The sequence below is a fragment of the Zeugodacus cucurbitae genome, chromosome 3 (genome assembly GCF_028554725.1).
Source record: "Zeugodacus cucurbitae isolate PBARC_wt_2022May chromosome 3, idZeuCucr1.2, whole genome shotgun sequence".
NCBI classification, from domain to species: Eukaryota; Metazoa; Arthropoda; class Insecta; order Diptera; family Tephritidae; genus Zeugodacus; species Zeugodacus cucurbitae.
Window position 1 is genome coordinate 39,007,882 of NC_071668.1, and position 27,983 is coordinate 39,035,864.

Here is a 27,983-nt window from a genome sequence, read left to right on the forward strand (position 1 = left end):
TATACAAATGTAAGTTTGTGTGTTTGTTCAATGACATATAAACAAGTACATATGTATGTATGTTTATGCATAATGTCGCAACAATTATCGCAACTTTTCCGAATTCGTATAAGAAGTATAACTTCAAAAAGGGTTAATGTAAACAAATACATGAATTGTTTACTATTTTAGTGTCAAAAACGGGTTTGTAAAATACTTAATTCACTTTGTTGAATACATTTTGATCCAGCCAACTTGTGTGCACTTTGGATTGGCAATATTGACTGTAATAAAATTATCGTGATAATATCTATTGCATGTCAATTGGCCGCATAAGGAATATTTTTTGTTTTTAATTCCGGACACTTATGAAAATTAAAATAACAAGGGAAATATGAAATTACTGAAATTGAGGTGGACACCTTTATATTTCACAAGTGAAAGGCAGTTTTTATTTCATTAAATGTGTTATGTTCATAAATTTGATATGGCTAAATATATCTTAGGATCCATTTGTTTTCAAGAAACCTCTCCCTGGAAAGGATCGTATCTAGCCATATTAGGAAGCCAGAATATTATTACCGCTTTCGATATCCGGGTAACACAATGGGCGTCTCAGATATAAAGAATGCATTACAAATAGAAGCAATTCGAGTGAGTTGTAAGATGGCAGGGCAGGTACTCGAAGCCTGCTCCCAACTAATAAAAGTAAGTTATGGTCTATTACTTTTGCTTTTATGTAATTGTTTTTATTAATTCAATTTATAGAATAAAATATGTTTTAAATTTTTAATTTATTTAAAACATATGTGCCCTGATTTTGAAAGTGGTATAAGTCATATTTTTTTTGTTTCGAGATATTAAGAGTTTTGCATTTTAAAGGATTAAAAAATATTCTTGCATTATGGATTATGATTTTTCGATAGTAAAGTAGTCCCAACAAACAAGTTTTTATTATGATTGTGAAATTTATAGCCAATTTTTAAAAGAAAATGTGGTTTTGAAAGGTTTAAATAACTTGCACTACTTTCAAAATTAACTGCATAACTTTATAAATGACTTATTCCATCAATGAAACAATTTTATTAGTAATTAACATTTTATTTAAACTCATTTCATTGTGACTGAGTAAATTATTTATTAGATTTTAGGGAAATAAAGTGTTTGTGAAAAATTGGTGGAATATAGGGTAGTGGATCCATCATATCTTTACGTTTTTCTTTTGTTCTTGATATAATGGTTGTGTTTAATGGAAGTAAATCAATATTTCCGTATATTCCAGGTCTTCCTTTTTTAGGTGAGAGTTTGAATTCGGAGTTGTCATCCAAGGAAATTTTATAAAACATCTTATATGGTGCATTTTTTTGAAATCTGATTCATTGTATTTTCACCAAGGCACAGTTTCTCCATTGATGGTTTTCTTTCTATTATTTGTTGATTATTTTAGTTGTCTTGTAGAAATAAAATCTTTTTGATCCATTTGTACTACCGAAAATGGGTTTCTCATCTTACATGATTTTATTAAATCTATAATAATGCTCAGGAATGTATAAATAATTCAATTAATTTTAGTTTCTATCAAACCAAAATCGCGATCATTCCGCAAAAAAGAATGGCCGGATACCATAAATTTATGATCAATTGTTTCAACATTATTATCAGATGACTGAACAATTTTTAACCATATTAAAGCTTTGTTAATGTTTCGATTTTGTCCTGAGCAGGCATCACTAGCTATTATATGTTTTTGAGTGGTAATGTCCCGAATGTGCTTTAAGATGCAGGATCCTGTGATCCTCTTGAGGCGATTGTTTCATTCCATGCATACATTTTAGCATTTCCATTGTGGAAATTATGAACCCTAAATTTTATACATATATGTTGCGCATATAGTAAGCTACAGAAACAGAAAGTTTTGAATATGGAAGCACTTTCTGTAGGTCAAATGTGAATCCGTAATTTTCACTGGGGTTAGCTTTTGTTTTTTGTATGTCATATGTTAAACTTTTTCGATCCTGTTCGCCACTTTTAAGATGTGAATCATGAATTTCCATAAGATACAAATTCTCGTCTTCATTACTGGATGCTTCAATTTTTAGTTTTACCAAATCACACTTTTGGCACGTGTCTTTACGAGGAGTATGAAAATTTAGGTTGAACTCAGTATTAAATATTTTTCTATAAGTCCATTCCTTTATACATGATGTATTATTTTCATCACATTTTCCCACATATAGTCCATACATTTTTCGAATATCTAAATCAGCTCTTAGGCAATTTCGACCTGAAGTGTGATGTGATCGCGTGTAATGGCTCTCACATGCTGGAAAACTAAGAATATGATCTCGTACTACTTTAATTTTTTCTTCATCTGTTTTTCTAGATGAACTAGCCATTTTGCCACGACCATCCATTCCAGGTATTTCAGAATGTAAGGCACGGCTTAATCTTCCGTTAGATATTTTGAAAGTATCCAAAAAAAGAGTTTTGCAAACAGAAACTTCCGAACTCATACATACATACATATAGATGAAACTTAAGACTCCATTTTCTCATATATCCTTTGTGATTTCTGGGGCGTTTTTGTTTTATTGATTGTTTTCTAATCAAACCATACAGAAACATATTCTGTTTTTCGAAACTTGCTATATGAATATATAATCAAAATTAGCTTTCCTGTCTTCATATCCGATTCCATTTAAACACTATAAGACAATCTATATTTTCGAAAAGTTTAGCACTCACGGTCTCAGAGTTTTTTGTTTCATATTCCTCTCCACGAGGAATTTTGCTTTCTTCCATTTAAAAGGGTTCCGAATTCACTTTTAAACTATGAGGTGATTCATCAGTAGACGATATAATTCTTATTCGTTTCCATTTCTTGGGAGCATTACTTACATTTATTCGCCGTAAAATGTCTACAATTAACTTTAAATAGTAGGTTTTTACATTAAACGTTTTACTTCATCATACCTGAACCACTATCTGAAGACATGACAAAATTACTTTGTGAACACGCTGACTTATACCACCATCAAAACGAACAATATCTGTATTTCAGTTAACAACTAAAAAATAAACACATTTTAAAGAGTTAATTTGCATGACATGCTGCTAATCTCTTCAGATTATGTTATTTTATTAAGATTTGATAAGTAATAACTGATAAAGATTTTTAAAATTTTTGACTTATACCACTTTTAAAACCAAGGGTTCATATGTATATGTACGTAAGTATTTAAAAACAACACCGTAATACAAGAAGAGCTTTGGCAACAGTATATCAAAATACATACATATGCTTAACCAACGGTACAAGCTTTTTTCTTTTGCTATATTTTAGAATTGACCTTGTAACGGGACATACATATATTCTCGGAATTTGCAAGAATCAAATGGTATTCTTGAGTAGTCTGTTTTCATGAAATTTTATCGGTTGTGCAAAGAATTGTGGTATAAATGGGATATGGGATGAAAGAGGAATATCTCCAGAATTTCCTTTTGTCACTTCACATATTCAGCCTTATGCGGGAAATACATTTGCAAAATTCTGCATGCAGAAAAAGAAATTGTACTGAGTTGACAGTTCAAATTCTGCACCTCAATGCAGCCTTCATGGCATGTGAAATTTGAATTTCTCTGCGCAGAGCCCAAGTTGGCACCATTCAAATATTTAATTTTTGAGAAATGTCTGGCAGCTTTCTGAATTGCCCTTAGCTGTTCTCTTTCTCTACTGCTAGCTAGTAACAGTTAAGCTCCAATTATGCAAAATTTTTTTTTAAAGGGTTTAATAAAAAAATATTTTATTTTATTTACAACGTAAAAACTTGTTTAACTTTAAATGCAATAGACAAACCAAATATTTTTAAAACAAGTACGATATGAGGGTAATTTTTGTCACAAAAATATAACTAACAGAAAAACCTTATTTTGCGAATTTATGTAATACTAGCACACCCGGCCACACGTTTTTGTAGCTAAGGTATACATTAAATTAAATTGGTCTAATCTTGGCTTCGGCGACGATATTGATTACTCGAGGTTGATTTATGTTTCGCAGCATGATGACAACTCACACTACCTTTAATTGCAAAGTGAGTGGTGATAGTACAGGAAATTTTAAATAGTTTGGGATAATTGACTACGTCATCCTGGTTTGTAGCTGTGTCAACTCTCTTGGACCGAAATTCTAAATTGTCATCATCGATATCTATTTTTTTACCACCAATATAGGTCATTCAATCAGTCATCTATGGTTATCATATTGAGGTTTCATGTCAGGAAAACTGAATTGGTTCTGGAATTACATCAGCCCTCATATACTATATATGATGATTTTCAATTGGACTTTATGCCGAATATATAGGTGAAATGGTGTGTTCTTCTTCTTCTTGACTGGCGTAGAAACCGCTTACGCGGTTATAGCCGAGTCCACAACAGCGGGCCACGCATCTCTCCTTTTGGCAGTTTGGCGCTAATTGGTAATACCAAGTGAAGACAGGTCCTTCTCCACCAGGTCCTTCCATCGGAGTCTCCCTCTTCCTGGGCTTCCACCAACGTGTACTGCATCGAAAACTTTCAGAGCTGGGGCAATTTCCTCCATTCGTACAACATGACCCAGCCAGCGTAGCCGTTGTCTTTTTATTCGCTGGACTATGTCTATGTCGTCGAACAACACATACAGCTCATCATTCCATCTTCTGCGGTATTCGCCGTTGCCAATGTTTAAGGGACCATAAATCTTCCGCAGAACCTTTCTCTCGAAAACTCATAGTGCCGTCTCATCGGTTGTTGACACCGTCTACGCTTCTGCACCATAAAGTAGGACGGGAATGATGAGGGACTTGTAGAGTTTAATTTTTGTTCGTCGAGATAACAAATTTGTATGTTATCTTAATAAAATTACATCAATAACTTGCGAGAGTATAAAATGTTCGGTTGGACCCGAACTTAGCCTTTCCTTATTTGTTACAAAATGTTTTGGGCTATCGACACAACCTTATAAAATTGAACAATAACAAAAATATTTTAACAAAGCAACAATGACAACCTTCAAAATATTATTTTTTTGTTTTCTCTATTTATATTTTTCTTGTCAACTCGAATAAAATTCACTTTCTAATCGTTTTCTGGCCTTCCACGAATATTTCAAGACTAAAATTAGCCAGATCGGTTTGGCCGTTCTCGTTTTTTTGCGGCACAAACGAACTGTAATTAATTTTTATATTATACTAGCAGACCCGGCGAACTTCGTACCGCCTTAGTGTAAATTTGATGCACTACTTTATTTTGTATAGCTGACCTATCTTATGTATGCGTACCTATTCAATTTTAACTGGAATCTATAATATCCTCCATATAAAAATGAATACCTATAACAAATTGTTTGTATGGGAGATTAGAAAAGTGTGAATTTTAGACATTTTCAGGCAATTTTTCTAAAATTTTATCTCCGTAAGAACCATTCTCAAACCCCCTGGAATACACACAAAAAGAATCAGCCAAATCGGTCAAGCCGTTTTAATGCTAAGTCGTGACAATGGAAAACGGGTTTCATTTTTATATATATAGATTATTATCAAGCGACAATTATTTTTAATTCCGCACAGGACCATTCAAATATTTCAAAATTTTTAACTCGTGATATCTTTTGAATGGTATGTCAGAATCTAATAATTCAAAAAGTTATATAAAGGTTTTGAAGTATTTTTTTTACATTATCGAATTTTTGGTAAGGAACCATATTTTTTTTAAACTATATATAGCCTATGTCACTCAGGGATAGTAGTTTCGGAGCCTATTCGAGACAAACAAACAAAAAAACAAACATTTCCTCTTTATAATATTAGTATAGATTATTATCAAGCGGCAATTATTTTTAATTCCGCACAGGACCATTCAAAAATTTCAAAATTTTTAACTCGTGATATCTTTCAAAAATTCAAAAAGTTATATAAAGGTTTTGAAGCGATCTTAAATAATAAATCATTTATTTCGATAAGGATTAATACTAAGGTATAAATAAAGAGCCTTTTCAAGTAGTGGTATTTCAATTAATTTTTTTATATAAAATCGCTTATTGTGACAAAACTATAATAGTTTTTTGTAGATAATGATAAGTTCTACAAAATTGTAGTACATCACTTTGTTATATCTTCAATCGTTTTCGCAGCATTCGCGATTAAAGAAAGTTTTTTGGTATATTTTTTACATTATCGGATTTTTGGTAAGGAACCCTATTTTTTTTAAACTAAATATAGCCTATGTCACTCAGGGATAGTATAGCTTTCCAACGGTGAAAGAATTTTTACAATCGGTTCAGTAGTTTCGGAGCCTATTCGAGACAAACAAACAAAAAAACAAACATTTCCTTTTTATAATATTAGTATAGATTATTATCAAGCGACAATTATTTTTAATTCCGCACAGGACCATTCAAAAATTTCAAAATTTTTAACTCGTGATATCTTTTGAATGGTATGTCAGAATCTAATAATTCAAAAAGTTATATAAAGGTTTTGAAGCGATCTTAAATAATAAATCATTTATTTCGATAAGGATTAATACTAAGGTATAAATAAAGAGCCTTTTCAAGTAGTGGCATTTTAATTAGTTTTTTATATAAAATCGCTTATTGTGACAAAACTATAATAGTTAGAGGTATGATGTCGCGACGTTTTTTTTTTGTAGATAATGATAAGTTCTACAAAATTGTAGTACATCACTTTGTTATATCTTCAATCGTTTTCGCAGCATTCGCGATTAAAGAAAGTTTTTTGGTATTTGGTAAGGAACCCTATTTTTTTTAAACTAAATATAGCCTATGTCACTCAGGGATAGTATAGCTTTCCAACGGTGAACGAATTTTTCAAATCGGTTCAGTAGTTTCGGAGCCTATTCGAGACAAACAAACAAAAAAAACAAACATTTCCTCTTTATAATATTAGTATAGATAGTTCGGTTCAGTAGTTTCGGAGCCTATTCGAGACAAACAAACAAAAAAACAAACATTTCCTCTTTATAATATTAGTATAGATTATTATCAAGCGACAATTATTTTTAATTCCGCACAGGACCATTCAAAAATTTCAAAATTTTTAACTCGTGATTTCTTTTGAATGGTATGTCAGAATCTAATAAATCAAAAAGTTATATAAAGGTTTTGAAGCGATCTTAAATAATAAATCATTTATTTCGGTAAGGATTAATACTAAGGTATAAATAAAGAGCCTTTTCAAGTAGTGGTATTTTAATTAATTTTTTTATATAAAATCGTTTATTGTGACAAAACTATAATAGTTAGAGATATGATGTCGCGACGTTTTTTGTAGATAATGATAAGTTCTACAAAATTGTAGTACATCACTTTGTTATATCTTCAATCGTTTTCGCAGCATTCGCGATGAAAGAAAGTTTTTTGGTATTTTTTTTACATTATCGGATTTTTGGTAAGGAACCCTATTTTTTTTTAAACTAAATATAGCCTATGTCACTCAGGGATTGTATAGCTTTCCAACGGTGAACGAATTTTTCAAATCGGTTCAGTAGTTTCGGAGCCTATTCGAGACAAACAAACAACAAAACAAACATTTCCTCTTTATAATATTAGTATAGATTATTATCAAGCGACAATTTTATTTTAATTCCGCACACGACCATTTTGTGGGGAGCCGATAGGGATGCAAACGATGTATCGATATTTTTGAAACATCGATGTTTTCGTCAAAAAGCATCGATGTCTCGAATCTATTTCCTGCAAGACAGGTACCGGCGAATTCTTCGGTGAAAAGTCAGGGAGCGGTACCCGCAGTTTCAATGAAAGTTTCTATGCAATTCTTAAGGGCGAATTGACAAAAGTACCCGAAACTATTGTGTACGTGTGATCGTTCATCCCTTTCTTGCACATTACATTCATCATTTAACAATTTATATATACCTCTTGCACAATTTGGGGAATGGTATTGGTACAATCACGGATGAAAGACCCACAACTGCGAACCAAAACTACACGTGCACTTTCAGTACTGCGACCCACAAAAGCCCAGAAACTATACCCGCTATTTTCGGTTAGTTCTACCAAAATCCCAAATGAGAATTTAATAACAAAAGCATTAATTATATTTCATATTTATTTAAAATATCATGCCATTTAGGTGTTTATTATTATATTTACTTTATAAATGTATTATCGTACTACACAATATCGATTAAAACTCTTAAGGGTTTTTACTTTGTGTTTTATTTATTGTTGTAAAATTGTTACTTATTTATAAAACATTTATAAAATATATTGGTATACAGCATTTTTAATTTTTCCATCTGGCGCGTAAATGAATAAGCACCTTGGTGTTCCCACTCTCGAGCATGCGACGAACAATTAGCCGTGGGAGAAGCACGGTTCTTCCAAATTGACGCCGCACACTTGAAACGTTTGCCCTTGCGATTTGTTGATGGTCATCGCAAAGGCAAGACGTACTGGGAACTGCAAGCACTTAAATTCAAACGGCATGTCCGTTGGAATCATGGGAATGCGTGGTAAGAGTACAACTTCACCTGCTGCCTTGCCATTTAGTATTGTAGCTTCAATCAAATTTGGCCACAATTTTTTTACTAAAAGTCTTGTGCCATTACACAATGTCGGTGGCTTCAGGTTTCGTAGAAGTATAATGGGTGAACCGACTTTCAGGACCAAACGATGCGGTGGCACACCGGGGGGATCCAAAGAATTCAAGAATTCAGTTGGATAATTGACTACTTCATCTTCATTCGTTGACGTGTAATTTTTCGGTGCCAATATTGCGCGTTCACTTAATATTCGGAAATACACTTTCAATCAATTCTTCGTTCAATTGTAAAAGTGTACAAAACTTTTTCGGCAATGTGATCAAACCGGTATCATCGATTGGTAATTTGCCTTAGCCAATGTCCAACAACTGCTTCGAAAACACCGCTGCGGATCGATCGATTTGCAATTGGACCTGCATGTTCACGGTTAAAGTCAGCCTTTGAACATGTCTCCACAAAACTGGCGATTTTAAACATGCGTTTATTTCATCGGCAGTAGTTGATCGAGGAATGACTGGCAAAGTTTGCCGAAAATCGCCGGATAATAAGACTAATGCTCCGCCAAAAAGTTGTTGCTTTTGGCGTAAATCTTGCATTGTTTTATTGAATGCTTCTAATGACTTTTTGTTAGCCATTGGGCACTCATCCCATAGAACTATTCCAGCTCCTCGCAAAACTTTTGCTATTGCTGAATTCCTCGATATGTTGCACGTTGGTGTTTCAACGACTTGGATGTTCAACGGTAATTTCAATGTGCTGAATGTGCTGTTCGACCGCCATCAAGCAGAGTAGCAGCGATGCCTGACGAAACAATTGCCAGCGCAATTTTCTGCTGTGACCGTATAGTAGCAGGAATCAAAGATATCAGAAACGTTTTCCCTGTACCACCGGGCGCATCCATAAAGTAGAATCCACCGGCATTTTTGTCAACCGCTCGTATAATCTTATCATAAGCATTTTTCTGCTGAATATTCAATTTGGTAATGTTAGCTTGTTTGAAAGCACGCAATTCATTGCAATCGTATTGTTGTTCACGTTGAAGCTCATGATCAGCATATCAATCGCTGAACGATTGGGCGCAGTTATGCCAAGTTGCGCTATTCGCAATTGTAAGGCACAGATCTTCAACCAATATCAAAGCATCATTATACATTTGTAATGTATATAGCAAGTGTGCGTCCGATGCTCGATTACGCGCCAAAATTATTAAGTCCTTGGTCATGCAGTCTTTGTACTTATTCCACAGTTCTTGCGGATGACGGAAGGCTTGTATATATTATTATGGCGAATAGTACGCGTATTTGTTTTGGATGAGATGTGAGTGGTGCGTCATGAAGTGCGGTGTCCCAATGCATATCATCTTCTAACAAATGCAATCGCTGACATGCTTCACCATACGTCGCACACAACTGACCGTCAACAGTTTTCAAATCATCAAATGATCTTGGTCCGCGCACGTTGACTAATAGCAGACGCAAATAGAAACATTCGGCGTTGTTCGGATGGATGGTGTAAATGCGTCCCATGGCATCAGTTTTACGGACATTTGGATAACCGTCAACACGCTCCCCTTGCTTTCGTCGCTGAAATGTTTTCGATGATGGATTCCAAGTGAAATATTGTGGTATTTCGGAATATAGCAATGTTCTTGCAAATTCATCGTTTTCACACAACTCGAAAAAGGTAGTTAGTGTTTTCCCCGGTGGTCGTACTGTTGTACATTGTCTGCAGTGAAATAAACGCGTTGACCATTTTCGAGATGAACTGCCAAATGAAGGCATTTGACAGGACTGCCAATCTTGCGGCAAAACATTATTTCATGAGAATTTGTATAAGCGGGATGTATCATTTTTTTTTTGTTTTTTGCAAAACGTGCAATGATACACACATTAAATTTCTTATGTGCACCCTCCAAACAGACCCCAATCACCCCTGAAAATTTCATTGAAATCGGGCAAACCGTCTAGGAGGAGTATACGAACAGGAAGTTTTGCCACTTAATTTTATATATATAGATGTAAAACGTATTGAATATTTGAACAATTTTTGCTATCTGACAAAGACTGGAGGAAGAGTGGCAAATGTCAAATACTCCGAGCGGCCTGGAAGTGTAAGCTGCGCACATTATGTGAGAACTATTTTGGTTTCTTTAGGAGATTTGGAAGATCTGTTCTTTCATTAATTTCATTAGTACTAGATTCGTCCATTTTCTGGGAGGAGGGTTTCTATAAAATATAAAGTAAAATTAGAATTTTTACAACATAAAAGTTGGTAATAATTACCTTATGCTTCAGGAATTCTAAATCTAGCACTGGCAACGTTCTAGTCTTAACATCCATGCTCTTGCTGTAGTATTTCCATTGAACTAATTTCGGTGAATCCATGTCCTTGTATAGCGATACAACAACGTTATGATTGCTCAATACAAGGTGAAAATGAATCAAAAAAGTCCTCCTAATTAAACATACAAGAAGTTTTTAAATTTTTATGATCACAAACATTCACTTAAATTTACCCTTTAATTTCTGTGCTTTAGCTGCTAATGGCACGGCCAACTGAGGTGCCGGTAAGTTCAAAAATACTGCAACTGCTTTGCTCTCTAGATCATTGGCAAAACTCAGTTTATACACGTCGCGATGATAAACGGTTACAAAAGCACCCAAACTACGTGATTCCAATTCTTCACTTGCTTGTGTTGACCAAAAGGTTTAATTCCACGTAAAAAAAGCGACATTAAACCTAATATCTGGTGTCTAAATGATTTGTGTTCCATGTAGCAGCGTTTGCATCCATAGTTTTGGATTTGCTTGCAGCACATATTCCATCGCTTCGAAAGTTCTACGCTGCTACAATAAGTGACACCAATAAGTTTGCGTACCTTTAACGCGCCATATGAGGTTGAAATATCTGTGTGGAAAATTAATTAGAATTTAAGGCAAGCTAATATATTCAACAATTATTTATGTATTAAATGATTTCGCCATTGATGTTGACCATTGTTGGCGTAGCTTCTATTTCGTGCTTCGAATTGACAGTGCAATGAAGTATTTCTGTATCACCCTCTTCATTTCCATATTTTGGCTTTAGAAAACTTTTATTTTACGTATTACTTATTTAAAAATGCGTGCTTTAAAAATTTAAACTTTAATTAGGCTGCAGATCACTGAATTAAATAAAGCACGCAAAATAATACTTCACAAGCAGCCATGATATAGCTCAAAACAAAACTTGTTCAAACACGAGAACTTTGGTTGTTTCTTTCTATCATTCAGGGTGCTGTATGAGAGAAGAGTTGAGTTAAATGTTTATGCACATTTCGCCCTTTGTTTCGTATGTGTGTATGTAGTGGTGTTATTAAAATTTCTTTGAATGTGTTGGAGTTTCAGTACCCATGACTTGCGGGGTTTGGATACGCTTTATTACATTGGAATTCAATTTTTGTAAAATACGGAGATTATGATTTATTTATAAAATTTAATTCTGGCGTATGCTACTGCGTTAGATCAGAGATTCAAATTACTGCATTTTAAAGATGCTATGGCTAAAAGAAATACGTTTTTTTGTTTCATAAAAAAATCAAAGAATCGCGCTGATACAACGGAATCTTCGGATGAGTGTGAAACAGAATACTCGTTTGATATTTGGAACCAGAATAAATATTTGGTCCACCTCAAATTTTGAAATGTAGGCTGTCAAATTTATCTAAAATTACAGGGACGGAAGGTTGAAGAGAAAGTGTATCTCGGTTGTTACCGACTGTTTTCTAAACCCAGGGCAACTATTACGCAGAAGTAAAATCGAAAAGAAACGACAGTGAAAAAACTTCCCATGTCGTTGTTTTGAAATTCTGTTATTTATTGGGAAAAAACTTTAACAAACTTATAATGCCAAGTGAAATAAAATGTATCAACTTAAGACGTACTACATTTCATTTATTTATGCTTCTGCTTCTGTATCCCTTAGCTTTTCATACTCAATTTAAAATAAGTTAAAAAAGTTCAAAAATACATCGAGGTTTCAATGTATCGATGTTTTAATGGTCGATGTTTTTGATTTCGATGGGTTTTGAAGAAACATCGGAACATCGAACCATCGATATTTCATTTCACGATGTTTGCATCCCTAGGAGCCGACCGCGCGAGTGATATTAACCCCCTTCCCGTACCTCCGTGCCCGAGTGAAGCCTACAACTCTACACCGCATAGTTAGCCACCAAGCGACTTTTAAAAATTTTTAACTCGTGATATCTTTTGAATGGTATGTCAGAATCTAATAATTCAAAAAGTTATATAAAGGTTTTGAAGCGATCTTAAATAATAAATCATTTATTTCGATAAGGATTAATACCAAGGTACAAATAAAGAGCCTTTTTAAGTAGTGGTATTTTAATTAATTTTTTTTATATAAAATCGCTTATTGTGAAAAAACTATAATAGTTAGATATATGATGTCGGGACGTTTTTTTAAGATAAATACATTATCGGAGTTTTGGTAAGGAACCCTATTTTTTTTTAAACTAAATATAGCCTATGTCCCTCAGGGATTGTATAACTTTCCAACGGTGAAAGAATTTTTCAAATCGGTTCAGTAGTTTCGGAGCCTATTCGAGACAAACAAACAACAAAACAAACCTTTCCACTATATAATATTAGTATAGATAATTTTAATTCTAAAATTTTAAATACAATTTGCTTAAAAGATTTATTCACTTATAATTGCCCTTGGCTGCCTCAAATTTATTACCTTTTCTAACAATTCTAAAACTCGAAAAATTCCATTTCACGTGCGGGTTCTTTTGTGCTAAAATATGTATTATATATGACTAACACTTATTATTTGTCAACATGGAACTCTTTTGAGAATTGTGTAAAAATTTAAATACTTATTTAACAGCCCTATTCTCATGCCCTCACAAAAATCACCACACTCACTATTGTGAGGTTTTTGGATTTTGTGATGGAGAAAATTCAAAAGCTCAAATGCTCACAATTTTCTCAAATATCTGTGACGTGTGAAAGCAGCCATCACAATACAAAAATATTTGTGTTTGTTTTGGTTTTTAGCAATATTTGTAAACAAATGTGTAAATATTTGCGTGCTATAACGAGCATGGAGGAATTGTTCTTTGAAAAAAATGGCCTCTATAAAAGTTCAGTTATCGATTAATTGTGTTTAACCGAATCTGGAGCAATATGGACGTACCTTGCATTTTCATTTGTTGAGCGATTTGCTGCCAACCACATCTACGATCCGATAAGGACGCATTATTTTTGTAAAGCAAAGGACACTGACGCACAGCCTCTATAGACGATGATTTACACCCAGGTTATTTTTATACTCTCGCAACAAATTTGCTACGAGAGTATTATAGTTTTGTCCACATAACGGTTGGTTGCAAGTCCAAAACTAAACGAGTTAGGTTATATATATCTAAATGATCAGGGTGACGAAAAAAGTTCAAATCCGGACATCTGTCCGTCCGTCCGTGCAAGCTGTAACTTGAAGTAAAAATTGAGATATCTTGATGAAATTTGGAAGACGTATTTCTTGGCACCATACCACGTCCACAAAATGGCGATAACCGAAAATTTGGTACAAAGGATTGTTCTAGGAAGGGGCATATTTGGCTGCATATTTGCGAATTGGGCGTGGCCCCGCCTACTACTAAGTTTTTTGAACATATCTCGCAAACTAATTAAGCTATATAAAGGAAACTTTCTAGAGTCGTTTCTTTAAGGTACTACCTTATACCGTTCAAAAATGAAGGAAATCGGGTCATAACCACGCCCACTTCCCATACAAAGGGTTTATTGAAAATTACTAAAAATGTAGTAAGTTCAGTAAAGAAACCCACCAGAAACCTTAAATTTCATTGTGAAGATGGTACAGAAGAGCTGCTCTCAAAATGGTATACAAAATTGTAAATGGGCGTGGTTCCGCCCACTTATGGGTCAAAAACCATATCTTCCTTACTTGTTTTATAATTCTTTTGTTTTTTAACTTTCGACTGTAAATACGCAATTTCATTTGCTTCATTTGTTTACAAATTTTACATCAATTTGTATTTATTTTGAATTTATTTCTTTTGAAACAACTGTTTGACAGCAAAATGCTTTTCACCTCAATTGGTGACTTTTTTAAGCTTTTTTCTTATGAGGTTCGAGCCAGAATAGACTCACAAAATATACGTCACAAGAAACCTCACAAATTTTTCCTCACAACTCAGTTATGAGGTTTTTGCAGAATAGGGCTGTAAAGCTAAGCAGATGATTGTGCATATTTTTTTTTTTATTGAAAGAATATTTTGGCATCGATGCAATATCGAAATATTCAATATCATTCATATCGGAAAGAACAAACCGAAGGTCTGAAGATCAAAAATTATTTCACGTATTTTTTAGCTGTAGAAGATTGTGCAGATCTGCATGTAGAATATCTGCTCATGTAATTCCGTCATTATTGTAAGCTTCATGTGAATAAAGCATTCCCATGAATTTTTATTTTTACACGAAAGGAAAATTCGTATTATGAATTTCTTGTGAACCAAAACTCATATTCGAATTTCGGAATTCTATCACACATGTTTTTGTTTTGATCTTTTTGTTGATTCGTCTTTGGAAATTCATTTTTGTATATTTATAAAAAGGAAGTCGGACATTTTAATACCCGTGACATGTTAAGCGTACATATATAAATTATCCACATAATAATTTTCTGACTGGCCCGACTTGCGTCCAAAAAGGATGTAATGGCATATTTGAAGGAATAATGTAATAAACAACTTGAACGGACCCAAAAAAACCCCTGAAAACTCATGTTACTATTGCGGAATGCATGTACTTTCTCCTTATTTCCTCAATGAAAGCTCTTTACTATATCAGGAATCGCCACCAAAACCTTCAACTGTGTTTTGTTAATAGACCTTAGGCAAGGTTTTATGGCTATTCCTCACAAGAGGCTGTTCCTTAGACAATGAGGACAGTCCTTTGTGAAGTCAGAAAAAAAAACCCTAACTAGATATTTAGACTCGACATAGTACCGTGAACCTACTACAAATCTGCATAATTTAATTACTTCTAAATTTGCTAATTCGCGAGAATGTTCCAAAACGTGAGATCCAATGAATTTTAGTCTCAATCTTGTAAAGACCGAAGTGTTGAAATTATTACACTTTGTCTTCTTCCAGGCAACTATTGGAGCTTGAAGCTGATTCAATTTTGAATGGGACAATGACTCCTACAACTAAGGAAGTATTACAGAGGGCGAATAATTCCCTAGGCATCTTACGATTTTCCTATTGTCAAAAGGATCTTGCGACTAAGCAACGCTTGCACATCTCAGCTGAAGCCCAACTCTCTAGTAGAAAACCACAAGAGGATAGGTGGTGCTCCTACTTGTTCTCATTCTACTGTAGTTATGACTGACGTGCCTAGCCTTGAAAACTCATCAACCTTACGTTATTACCCAGGTCTGTGTCCTGGCAAATTAGTATAATTGTGAATATCTAACTGGTATCGACTGAAAGTGAGGGAAGACATTTTTTCCAGTCTCGAACGCGTAGTCAGCGAGCACTTACTACCAAACTCAAATGTAACTTCCCTGAAGGATGATAAGCTTCGAAACAATAGATCCGCCGCTACCAACTTGCGCTTTAAAAACGCTTAAAAAGTCGAGAAGCCTATTAAAGCCACCACCCCACATGGATCCTACCGAATACTTATTTAATTTTCGTTTTATATAGCCAAAGAACTACTTAATATACGTAGACCTTAGTTCATATCAAAAATGTTGTTAAAATGATTTAAATTGCCAATATTGATACTTGTTCCCTACAATTGATTTTGTGAACAAATATTACTGTTTCACATGAACAAAATTACATTTACAATTAAGGAGATTTTCCGAAGATGTGATATTTTCCTCATGTGAAATTCATGATATGAAAAACACAAATGTGTGGGTTTTTTCATTGGGAATGTCGTTCACATGACGACTTTCTTCCAAAATAACCATCGATGAGCTAAAGCCAGGGATGACTGGGGGTTACTTTCAAAGGATATTCTGTAAATGACGCTGACTGTTTGTTTGATGACAGGAGATATTTCGTCATTCACCTCCAGACCCATTCGCTACGCTTTCTTATCCAGGCGGGAAAAAGCAGAACTAATGGCGCGGTTGTTGCTTCCGATGATATCAATATGGATTGGGCAGAGCATACTGAGATTCCAATCGTCAGGCATGCTTTCTTCCGACTTCTGCATAGAAGCTGATGCATCCACCTTATTAGTTCTTCGCCGCCGTATTTGAATAGCTCTGCCGGTAATCTATCGGGCCCCGCTGCTTTGTCGTTCTTCAAGCGGGTAATTGCTATTCGAATTTCTTCATGGTCGGGTAATGGAACATCTGTTCCATCGTCATCGATTGGGGGATCGGGTTCGCCTTCTCCTGGTGTTGTACTTTCACTGCCATTCAGCAGCTCGGAGAAGTGTTCCCTCCATAATCCCAGTATGACCTGGACATCGGTTACCAGATTACCACCTTGGTCTCTACATGAGGATGCTCCGGTCTTGAAACCTTCGTTAAGTCGCTTCATTTTTTCATAAAATTTTCGAGCATTACCTCTGTCTCCAGCTTCTCAAGCTCTTCGTACTCACGCATTTCTGCCTCTTTCTTTTTTTGTCTGCAGATGCGTCTCGCTTCCCTCTTTAACTCTCGGTATCTATCCCATCCCGCACGTGTTGTGGTCGTTTGCAACGTTGCGAGGTAGGCAGTCTGTTTTCTCCGCTGCGAGACGACAATCCTCATCGTACCAGCTTGTTTTTTCTCGTTGCCGAAATCCAATTGTTTCGGCTGCAGCGGTACGCAGTAAGTTTGAGAGGCCATTCCACAGTTCCCTTATACCGAGATGCTGATGAGTGCTCTCAGAGAGCAGGAGTGCAAGTCGAGTAGAGTATTTCGTGGCTGTCTGTTGCGATTGCAGCTTTTCGACGTCGAACCTTCCTTGTGTTTGTTGACGGCCGTTCTTTGCTGCAACCAGGTAATGGTCCGAGTCTGTATTTCGTCCTCGGAGCGTACGCAAGTCTAAATCACAGGAGACATGTCTTCCGTCTATCACAACATGATCGATTTGGTTACGCGTGTTTCGATCAGGAGACAGCCAAGTACCTTGATGTATTTTCTTATGCTGGAATCTGGTACTACAGACGACCATATTTCGGGCCCCAGCGAAGTCGATCAGCCTCAGGCCGTTTGGCGATGTTTCGTCATGGAGGCTGAATTTTCCGACTGTTGTGCCAAAGACACCTTCTTTACCCACCCTGGCGTTAAAATCGCCAAGCACGATTTTGACATCGTGGCGGGGGCAGCGCTTACAGGTGCGTTCTAGGCGCTCATAGAAAGCATCTTTAGTCACATCGTCCTTCTCTTCCGTTGGGGCGTGGGCGTAAATCAGCGATATGTTGATTGTTTTGATGCGAATTGTGGCAAGACGTTAATCCACCGAGGTGAATGCCAGGACTCGAGACGGAGTCTCTCTCCCACCACAAATCCAACACCAAATTTGCGCTCCTTTATATTGCCGCTGCAGTAGATGTCACATGGACCCACCTTCTTCCGTCCTTGTCCTGTCCATCGCATTTCTTGGATGGCGGTGTTGTCAGCCTTTAGTTGTATGAGACATCAACCAGCTGACACTTTCCCAATTAAGAAGACGACAAGCGACGAGCGACATCTGTCAAATATTAAAATGCACGCGTTCTTATGGGCACAGATTTTTTTAACAACAGCACGACTTCGCGACAAAAAGGTTGAAGTCTTCGCTAAAACCAAATTAGAAATTTTCTAATTTTGCCGACGACAATGGCCGCTATAGAGCTGCCACTATATGACATGTAAAATTATTCAAAGTTCTAACATTTTTTTGCACAAATAATTTCACTTTAAATTAAATATGTATATTTTATTGAAGTGAAAGATTTTAGTACGGCAACAATGAAATTGCTGTTTGATATGTCGCTGCCGTCTTCAAAATGTTCAAGACGCTGGCGACATTTGTGATCAGCCGTCGCTACGTCGTGTCGTGTCGTCGTCTTTGTGTTCAGCACTTAAAACGTTTGCAGGGGTCGTCATCAAAAGGGGGGTGTCTCATCCGAGGCTTTCGTCGATTTTTCATTGGTACTTCGTTTTTATGTGGTGGGTCCCAAACCCTACGCACAACCGCAGAAGCGGGCTTCGCCTTCTCACTTTAGCTCGCCTTCAAACGGATGTCTGTTGGCTACCCAGAGGATACTTGGTCTAAAACCGGAAGTCGTGAGCTGCTTGAACCATGTGGAGAAGAATCGTTTCTGGCCACTCCCAAGTGAATGACAATAAAAAACTTTCCTCACTTGCGTGAACTTCTACACATGATCCCATCCTCCAATGAAATATAATAATCGATGGAGGTTTCAACATTTGTCAAGTCCAAAGAGACTACAATAAGATATATTCTCGAAGAAACAATTTTTAGTTCCCTGCTTGATATATGGGCATTTCCGCTAGAAGGTCTACCACAGATAAAATATTAAACATTATTAGAATTACAAAGTTTTTGCATATTTTCATAGGAAAATATCTAAATTTATTTTTATTAAATTATTTTTAAATTAATTCATAAGCAATTACGAGATATACCAAAGCCAAGTCGAATAGGAGCTACTTTTCTCATTTCGATTTTTCTACTACATTTGTCTTTTCGTCAAAATTGTTAAAGAAACATATCACGTATAATTTTTTGCTTTGTGCAAAATCCTTATAAGGGTACAAAGAGCAAATATGTAAATACATTTACATTAATTATTTACATATGAGCAAAAACCACACTTTAAATTCCACTAACTAGCTATTTAAATAGATTTTGGTGAAAATTATAGGCTTACAAATCAAGAGTGCTCATTTTATCAATGTTGTCAGAAGAAAATCGTTTGCCTTTAAAAGTGACAAGTTAACGCACGATAAATATCTTAACTAAAATTAAGAAATCCTTTAGTTGCTTTTCTAAAATATTTATTTTTTTATGTAACTGCTCTCAGTTTAAAATCAAATTTATATTATCAAGCTTGGTTGATTTTATAAAATAATTAAAATAGTCTTCATTAGAATATAATTTTTTTGCATGGAGCCGTCGATGGAGTGGGAGCAGTTATCAAACGAAAAGTCTAGCAGATAACGAAATCCAAAAATGTTTATTCCCGAGGACAACATTTTCTTAAAAAACTGTATTTCACATTCATAATACTATTATCATTTCATACTATAGAATTTAAAAAAAAAACAAACTATAAATTATTTTTGGATGAAATTCAAGCCATCTTTAAAGGCCATCAATGCGCAACATTTTACAATCAAAAACATTTGAATATTGCCTCACAATTCGCTGAAATCGACTTCCATTTTTTGTCCCGTGCGAATGCCTTGGTTTTTTGCAATTATCTGGAAAATGAAAACCGTTCCAAAATCAACCTTAACACTAAATGTAGAGCTAATGAAGAGCTATTAAAAAATCCTACTGTCAAAATTAAAAAAAACATTTTAGTTCATATTTTATTTTAGTTGAAAGGTGTACGATTGTCCCGTTCGACATGGCGGAATTGTCCATATGTAGAACATTCAATTACAACTGCAGGCACAAAACTTGTAGCAGTACGTTCTGAAAGTTTCCGATTTCGAGGAAGGGGAAGGCCTCCACTCCGCTGGAGGGACCAGGTGGAGAGCGACCTGGTTATTCCAACTGGCGCCGAACTGCGAGGGAAAGAGAGACGTGGCACGCTATTATCGATTTGGCTATAACCGGCTAAACTGTTTCAACGCCAATAACGTACATACCAGAGAACGTCAGGGTGTCACTTTTTAGGACCCGAATCACACTTATAAATGTGGAGTGCTTGTCGCACTCACAAACAGCAAGAAAAGAATAACACACCCAAACGCACAAATCGTTTCCGTGCTTTGTCACTCAGTCAAACAGTAAGCGTCGATTCTATTTCACCAGACGCCCAAAAATTTTGCGTAGATAAGTGAACGGCACAATGCACTCAAAGCAACGATAGATCACAAAAAGGAATGCGCAAAAATGAGCTGTGAGCGAAACACCCATGTTTTACAGTTATGAGATCGAGTGTCTTCAACTTTTATGCATGGAAATTTAAAATTGTATACTATTTTATTATTTAAAATTAAATACATAAGTACATATGAATATATAACACACAATGAAGCAGCAAAACGCGGCTTTTTATTTTCATTTCACATATATGTATGTATATGTGCATATTCAAAAACAAATATATATGCATGTATGAAGCTAATGTAAGAATAACAACAACACACATGTCTCTCACATATTGTTTGTCTCAATTGTTGTGCTCTCAATTTCGCTCATTCCTTTTGCTTTTTCGTCGGCCACGAAATCGGTTTCAGCTTGCGCGTATGAGCATGTTCTAAATTATCAGTACAAGGCAACAAGCCATATTTTAGTACACTTATTGTTAGGGTGTACCCTTGACGTTCTCTGATACATACATACGCCATAGAAATTAAATAGTGATGTAAGAATAAATGTACAATTGATAAATGTTTTTAAATATATACATCTAAGAATCATTGTGAGAACGTATTATCATATTCTTCAATATGGAAAACAAACAAACTTCCTTATACCTAAGACAGACATATGGTTTCAATACTATAATATGTACTACAATAAAAGCTCTAGAAACCATGAACCAGCATAGTGACACACTTGTAGTATATTGTACTATGTTTACATTCATCAGCTGATACAAATAAATTCAATCAAAATGTATTATGAATAACGGGCAGGAAAATTGATCCTGACTTAGTTATAACTTCAAGCAATCTTAAAATATTATCCAATATAATTATTACATATTACATATTATTACATACATATTACATATTTTTCACATAATTTTTTTTTTCAAATTTTGTTTTTTTGATTTCAATTAATTTTGAATTTAATTTTTTTTCTGTATGTCAAAATGTCAGAAAACATATCGTAGGCATAACGTGCAAAGGTGCTAAGTGCCATTTTTGAATTATTAAATAAAAAAAAAAAAACTGAATAAAAATTGAAGTTCAAAATTTTTTTTTATTTTTCTAACGCAGTTTTGCCAACTGATATTTCATTTAAGTACAAAAAAAATATAATAAAAAATTTAATGAGCGCCTTTATATAGGCCTTTTTTGGACTTGGCACATTTTCTGGAGTTATTTGCACTTGGATTTATTGGACTTAGCACATTTTCGAAAAAGAAATATTGCAGTTTTTTTTGCAAATGGCGTATTTTATTATCACAAAAAAATATTATACAGTCATACTTCGTTGCTGTCGTTTAAATGAATACATAAGTACTTAAATGGAAAATCTTTGTTTAAGCCTTAAACTTTAAGGTATCACAAAAAGTTAATATTTCAGTTCAGCCTTAATTCATTGCTGTTTAGAAATTATAAATGAAACAAAACAAAAAATATATTAAAAAATAAGAAGATATCACTCATGTGGCAGGTCGTCATAATATTGATGGTAGTCTCTTGGCAAAGAAGTTTTTAAATATTGCAAATCTGCGTATTTTCTTGCTGTTAATTTTCTTCTTTCTTGGTGAAGCTGTGGCAAATTAGACGAATTCGTTGGCACAACACCTCTGTCCACTCTTTGTTGTAAATAGCTCCATGGCTCGGGAAAACGCAATTTATAAAATATTTCCCTTTCCGGTGTGTATTTAATCGCACGAATTGCGGTGACTTTTGATCCACCCTTTCCGCGACCAGGAAGAATTGTTTTTAAAAATTGTATACCCTTGAAACATTTGAAAAAAGTATAATCCAAATACTCTACCATATAAGGTGTAGGTTTCTTTCGAGCATTCTGACATATTTGAGTATACTCTGCTGGTACATTAACAATTCGGTGTTTAATAACACGCTCGATAACTGAATGTACGCTGTCAGCTTCCATTTGGGTGTGCCCTGAGCAAAGCGTTACTCATAGAAACATTCCTATTCTGGTACGTACATCCATCACTATAAAGAATAATTTTCGTAGCAGCTGCATTCTCGGTAAGATTTGGAATTATTTTATTCTCGATGAAGTACACCCAAATGCTAGCAAATTCTTCGGCAGATAATCCACCTTCTACTTCGTTCCATATGAAGCAATAAGCATCATGATTTATCAAATTGTAAAACACCAAATTGTGGACGTGCAACCTCGTGCGGTTTTTTTTATTTTTTTTTAATCGATCCAAACAGGGTTAGATCGCCGAAAGGCAGCCCTTGACCGGATAAAATCCGGGTCAACTCCGGTGCGTAGAACCGGCTGCTGTGGGAGTCGTGCGGTAATAAAGGCTGCTTACTTGGGATTTTGGTGGAAGGTTTATTCGATTTTGTCCTTTTGTTTCTCTTCCCTAGCTTCATGTTTTTTGCCTGGTGAATATTGTAGACGTCATCCAAAATATCTCCCACAGTATGTCGCACACAGATTTCACACTGATCTTTTTTAGGGAAGAATAGACCAAGCTTTTGATCCGCAAAGGCGTTATAAAATGCTGAAATAGAGTGGGGGTTTTCCATGTGCATTACACCAATCCTCTACGTAAAATTCGAAGAGTTGTTTTTTTGACGACCATTCTGGCAAAAGATATTTTTTTTGAGTTGTTGCACGGCTATAATGTGATTCCATGGTTGGCAGAGAATTGAAAAACGAATTTAGAGATTCACGTGCAATGCTACAACTTTGTTGTGGTGCGTTCTGTGTAGTGTTTCTTGAAATCGTAGGCTGCTTAACCCAATTTAGCACCGTACGTCTGCCAATACTAAGAGTGTTCAAGAAGCACGATTGCCGCTTCGTCAACCCCAAGTATCACAAAAAAACATCTAAGCGAAGTGTCGAATAACACAGCAGCTATGCCGTGTTACCTAGCAAAAAAGACAAAGCACACTTTAGGTAGCAATCACATTGTCATGTGGACTTAGCCCGCTCGATTTGACAGTTGCGGACTTAGCACTTTTGCACACCACTGCCCAAAATAGCTTTAAAATAAAGTAAACCATTTTTTTTTGTAGCTGATGTGTTTTATATTTATCTATCGAATCTCTTCAAAATATCAATTTTGACCATAAGTGGACTTAGCACCTTTGCACGTTAAGCCGACGATATGATTGTGGCAGAACACAACACCACAAAATTTCAATGGGTTCTAGAACTCTATTGTAGTAGGGAACACCATTTGCTTTCAAACAAAATTCGGAAAACCGGTGATACACATATGGTTTCTGAAGCATACTAAAATGTATACTACATGTCTGTCTCTGGTATTACGTGTTTGACTTTTCTATTATTGAATTTGTATACATTCTCATTTTCTGTCAGTAACGTAAACTTTTTTGAAAATATGTGTACGAAAGAGGGTACAACTTTTTCTACAATTCGAAAAAAAAATAAACTCGGTTAAACCAACACAGGTGTTAAGCAACAGAAGGGATTATCCTCAATATTAAAAGATGTACATATATGGTATCTGCAATGTGCAGCGCTCGTTTTCCTCATAATGGTAAGCACATTAATATTATAAAATATAAATGCGAAAAGTGATTTTTAAACATAGAATGTTTACTAAAAAATCTATATATAAAGTATGTGAAACAGCTTGTTAAAATTTTTGAATTTTGAACTTTAAGGTTGAACATCTAGAAAACTAAGCGTCTGCGGTACCTATAACACAATATATACTTTTTAATCAGTAGGACCCCCTCTTTCAAATGGTCCAGATCGCGGCACCAAAAAAATCGGAATTGTGCCGATAACACAATCTGAGCCATATATTCATTATAAATTTCATTTGATTTATGAAAATCATCAACACAAATGTTTAATCTATATGAATTTGTATTATGTAATGGTTTGCATGCATCGTTTAAATAATATATAAATATTGCGCAAAACCTTTCCCTCGAAAACCCCAAGAGTCGTCTCATCGACTTTGTCATCGTTCACGTTTCAACGCCATACATCAGGACGGGAATAATGAGCGACTTATAGAGTTTGATTTTGGTTCGTCGAGAGGGGATTTTACTTTTCAATTGCCTACTCAGTCCAAAGTAGCACCTGTTGGCAAGAGTGATTCTGCGTTTGATTTCGAGGCTGAATTTGTTGGTGTTGTTAATGCTGGTTCCCAGATAAACGGAATTATCTACAAGATAATGCAATGAGTTTGAGATGCAGTGATGAGTGCTCTCAGAGAGCAGGAGTGCAAGTCGTAGCTTGATGAATTTTCTTATGCTGGAATCTGGTACTGCATACAACCATATTTCGGGCCCCAGCGAAGTCGATCAGCTTCAGGACTTTTGGCGATGTTTCGTCATGGAGGCTGAATTTTCCGACTGTTGTGCTTAGGACACCTTCTTTAATAATTGCGTTGCGAAGGGTAATCGGTACTCTGTAAAACTTGCGAATTGTAGAAAATAAATATGTAAATGCTTTTTCGTTCACATATTTTCAAAAATGTTTACATTACTGCCAGAAAAATATGAGAATGTAAACAAATTCAAAAACAGAAAAGTCCAAACACGTAGGGCAATGTTCGGGTGTAACCGTACATTTTATACTATCATATTATTATATATTGTAATACTCAGAGGTAAGGAAATTTTTTCAGGTGTTGGTAAAATTTTATATTAAACCTGATTGAAGAATACGATAAGAAAATGTTTTATATACGGAATTCCAAATTGTATTTCTTACATCAATATGACAACTTTTTTATATTTCATACTTAAAAGTAATAATATTTTTAACTATAACAATACTTTGTTAATTATTATATTATGTTTATAGTCATATAAAGGCATTCTTACAACGATTCTTAAATATATAGATTTATCAATCGTACATTTATTCTCAAACTACTATTTAATTTGGATGGCGTAGTTCTACAATCTGTGTACCTGCAGTTGTAGTTGAATGTTTTTTATCAAGCAGGGACCTAAAAAATGTTTCTTCGAGAGTATGTATATCTTTTTGTAGTTCCTTTAGACTTGACAAATGTTAAAATCTACAGCGATTATTAGTGTTAGTTAGTTAGTTATTAGTGAGGACTTACATAATGAAGTTCTGCAATCAAATCTCTGACAGAAAAATCTGAATTTCTATAAAATACCAAATTATTAATATTGAAGCATTGAAGCAAACGAACAGACGACATACAGACATCCAGCTTTCAACCCTTTTCGTCATACTGGTCATTTTAATTTTAGGTGTTAAAAACAACGGTTATGTGAACGAAACTATTGTACTCTCTGTAGAACATGTTCCGAGAGTATAAAAAGGGTACAATATAAACAATCATATGTTACATACATAATTCAAATTGTATTGTGTTTTAAATTAAAGAAAGAAGCCAAAATTGCTAAACGTTTGATTACTTGAGTACTTTGATTGCGAAGGGGAAAAAACAAATGCGTTGAACGGAATTTACAATTCGATTGTCGCATTTACGGAGTATCTATTTTTGCGTTTGCGAGTATTTTCACGTGCGCAACGCCCCCTAACCCCCCTGGACTACTAACAACATCTGTTAATACACCATAAAATTAAGAGGAAAATGTATATTACATCCATAATTTGAATTTTTTAGTAACTAATTACTGTATTTAATTATAACTATTTTAAAAAGAATTTTTTCGAAATTCGAAACCAAATATTTATATTTTGGAGGCTAACTTCGAAAATCGTAGAAACAACGTTTTTTTTTTACTTATTACTCAATCTCCCGAAAAAAAAACTAGTTCGATCCAATACCCAGCCGAGTGTTATACAGTATAATACATAAAGTATCTTAAGAAACTTAAGAGTATGTCTAACCTGTGTTAGTTTCTAATTTTATGTTTTGTCCGGTAATATGTAAACTAACATCTTTATACAATATCAAATATAAATAATGTTATGTATTTAAATTTTTATATTTGAAGGCAGGTACAACAACAGATGAAATCGACGCTTTTGTTCACGATCAGATAATTTCTGGGGGAGGTTACCCATCTCCTCTTCGATATGCTGGATTTCCAAAATCTGTATGCACATCAATTAACAACGTTGCTTGCCATGGAATTCCGGACGCAACCCAACTAGCCGATGGAGATATAATAAATGTTGATGTTACCGTTTTTTTGAATGGCTATCATGGAGATAGTTCTAAAACATTTCTTGTGGGAAATGTTGATGATTTGGGGGTATTTTTAGTAAAGTCAGCAGAGGAATGTCTACAGAATTGCATTAAAATATGCAAACCTGGAACCCCTTTTAGTGCAATTGGTCGATATATTACAGATTTCTGCAACATAAAGAAATTGAATGTCATACCTGCATTTGCTGGCCATGGAATTGGAAAATCATTTCATGAGCCACCAGAAATCCTGCATTTTTGTAAAAATATAAAGAAACTAATATATGTATGTGAAATTAATTTAAATTTATTTTGAAACTATTGTAGATAATTCTGAACCAGGGCTTATGCGAGCTGGAATGATATTTACTATTGAGCCCATACTTAGTCTTGGAAAGCCCGCAGTTAGGGTAATGGAAGATGGCTGGACCGCAGTTTCCGTAGATGGTCTACGAAGTGCACAATTTGAACACACTATACTTATAACAAAACATGGAAATGAGGTGTTAACGAATGTAAACTAATTAAACAAGTTTTTCTCGACAAGTGAATTACATTTATGAGTTTTATTTATTCAATTTGTAGTTGAGACAAAATAAAAAAGAAACATAAATATGTGTATGTTTTCCTGCTGACAGTGTTCAGCGCATTAATTGCATAAGATATTAAAAAGGGGAACACAACAAATAATTTGTATTTGTGACTTAAATGGTACAGGGATTTAATCGAATGAGGCAATTAAGGGAGAAGTTTATATGTAAATTCACAGAAAAAACAACGATGCTTCAAAATGTAGGCACTCAAGCAAGATCACTGTATTGTTTTCGCTTGTTTTCAGATTTGTACAACTATGGGTTTAATGTAAACAATAAAATGAAAATGTTCGGCAACGTTGATTTATAATTTGAAGATAGTTAATTTTACTTAATGGGTCAAAAACCATATCTCAAGAAAAAGGATCTATTTAAACGTAATTCAATTCATAACATTTTTTTGTCATCCTCACGGTATCGTTTGAAAGGGTTTGGGACCCACCACATAAAAACAAGGTATCAATGAAAAATTGACGAAAGCCACGGATGAGACACCCCCCTTTTGATGACGACCACTTCAAACGTTTTAAGGATAATGATTTAAGGACATGCACCTGGAATGTCCGGACCCTTAATTGGGAAGGTGTCTCTGCCCAGCTGGTTGATGTCCTCATACGACTAAAGGCTG

General features: G+C 34.8%; 1 protein-coding gene across 3 annotated transcripts; it reads left to right on the forward strand.

The window, feature by feature from the left end:
- The first annotated feature begins 251 nt into the window (after positions 1–251).
- On the forward strand, positions 252–27,313 carry LOC105220117 (methionine aminopeptidase 1D, mitochondrial). 3 transcript variants are annotated; one of them, XM_054226413.1, is made up of 4 exons: positions 252–393; positions 486–687; positions 26,569–27,022; positions 27,090–27,313. In XM_054226413.1, exons 1-4 carry the CDS (start codon positions 374–376, stop codon positions 27,284–27,286), a joined length of 873 nt encoding a protein of 290 aa, XP_054082388.1. In that variant the 5' UTR covers positions 252–373; the 3' UTR covers positions 27,287–27,313. The 3 variants fall into 3 exon arrangements, with proteins under 3 accessions (XP_054082388.1, XP_011194833.1, XP_028901452.1); XM_011196531.3 differs by having other exon boundaries at positions 264–423; XM_029045619.2 differs by having other exon boundaries at positions 300–687.
- Positions 27,314–27,983: the final 670 nt, after the last annotated feature.

What these genes read in the sequence shown, in the direction of transcription:
- LOC105220117 (XM_011196531.3), top strand. Translation starts at nt 374, where the DNA reads ATGAAATTACTGAAATTGAGGTGGACACCTTTATATTTCACAAGTGAA. An exon ending in TTATATTTCACAAGTGAAAG is followed by an intron (nt 424 to 485) that starts GCAGTTTTTATT and finishes AATATATCTTAG; the next exon opens with GATCCATTTGTTTTCAAGAA. An exon ending in CCTGCTCCCAACTAATAAAA is followed by an intron (nt 688 to 26,568) that starts GTAAGTTATGGT and finishes TTATATTTGAAG; the next exon opens with GCAGGTACAACAACAGATGA.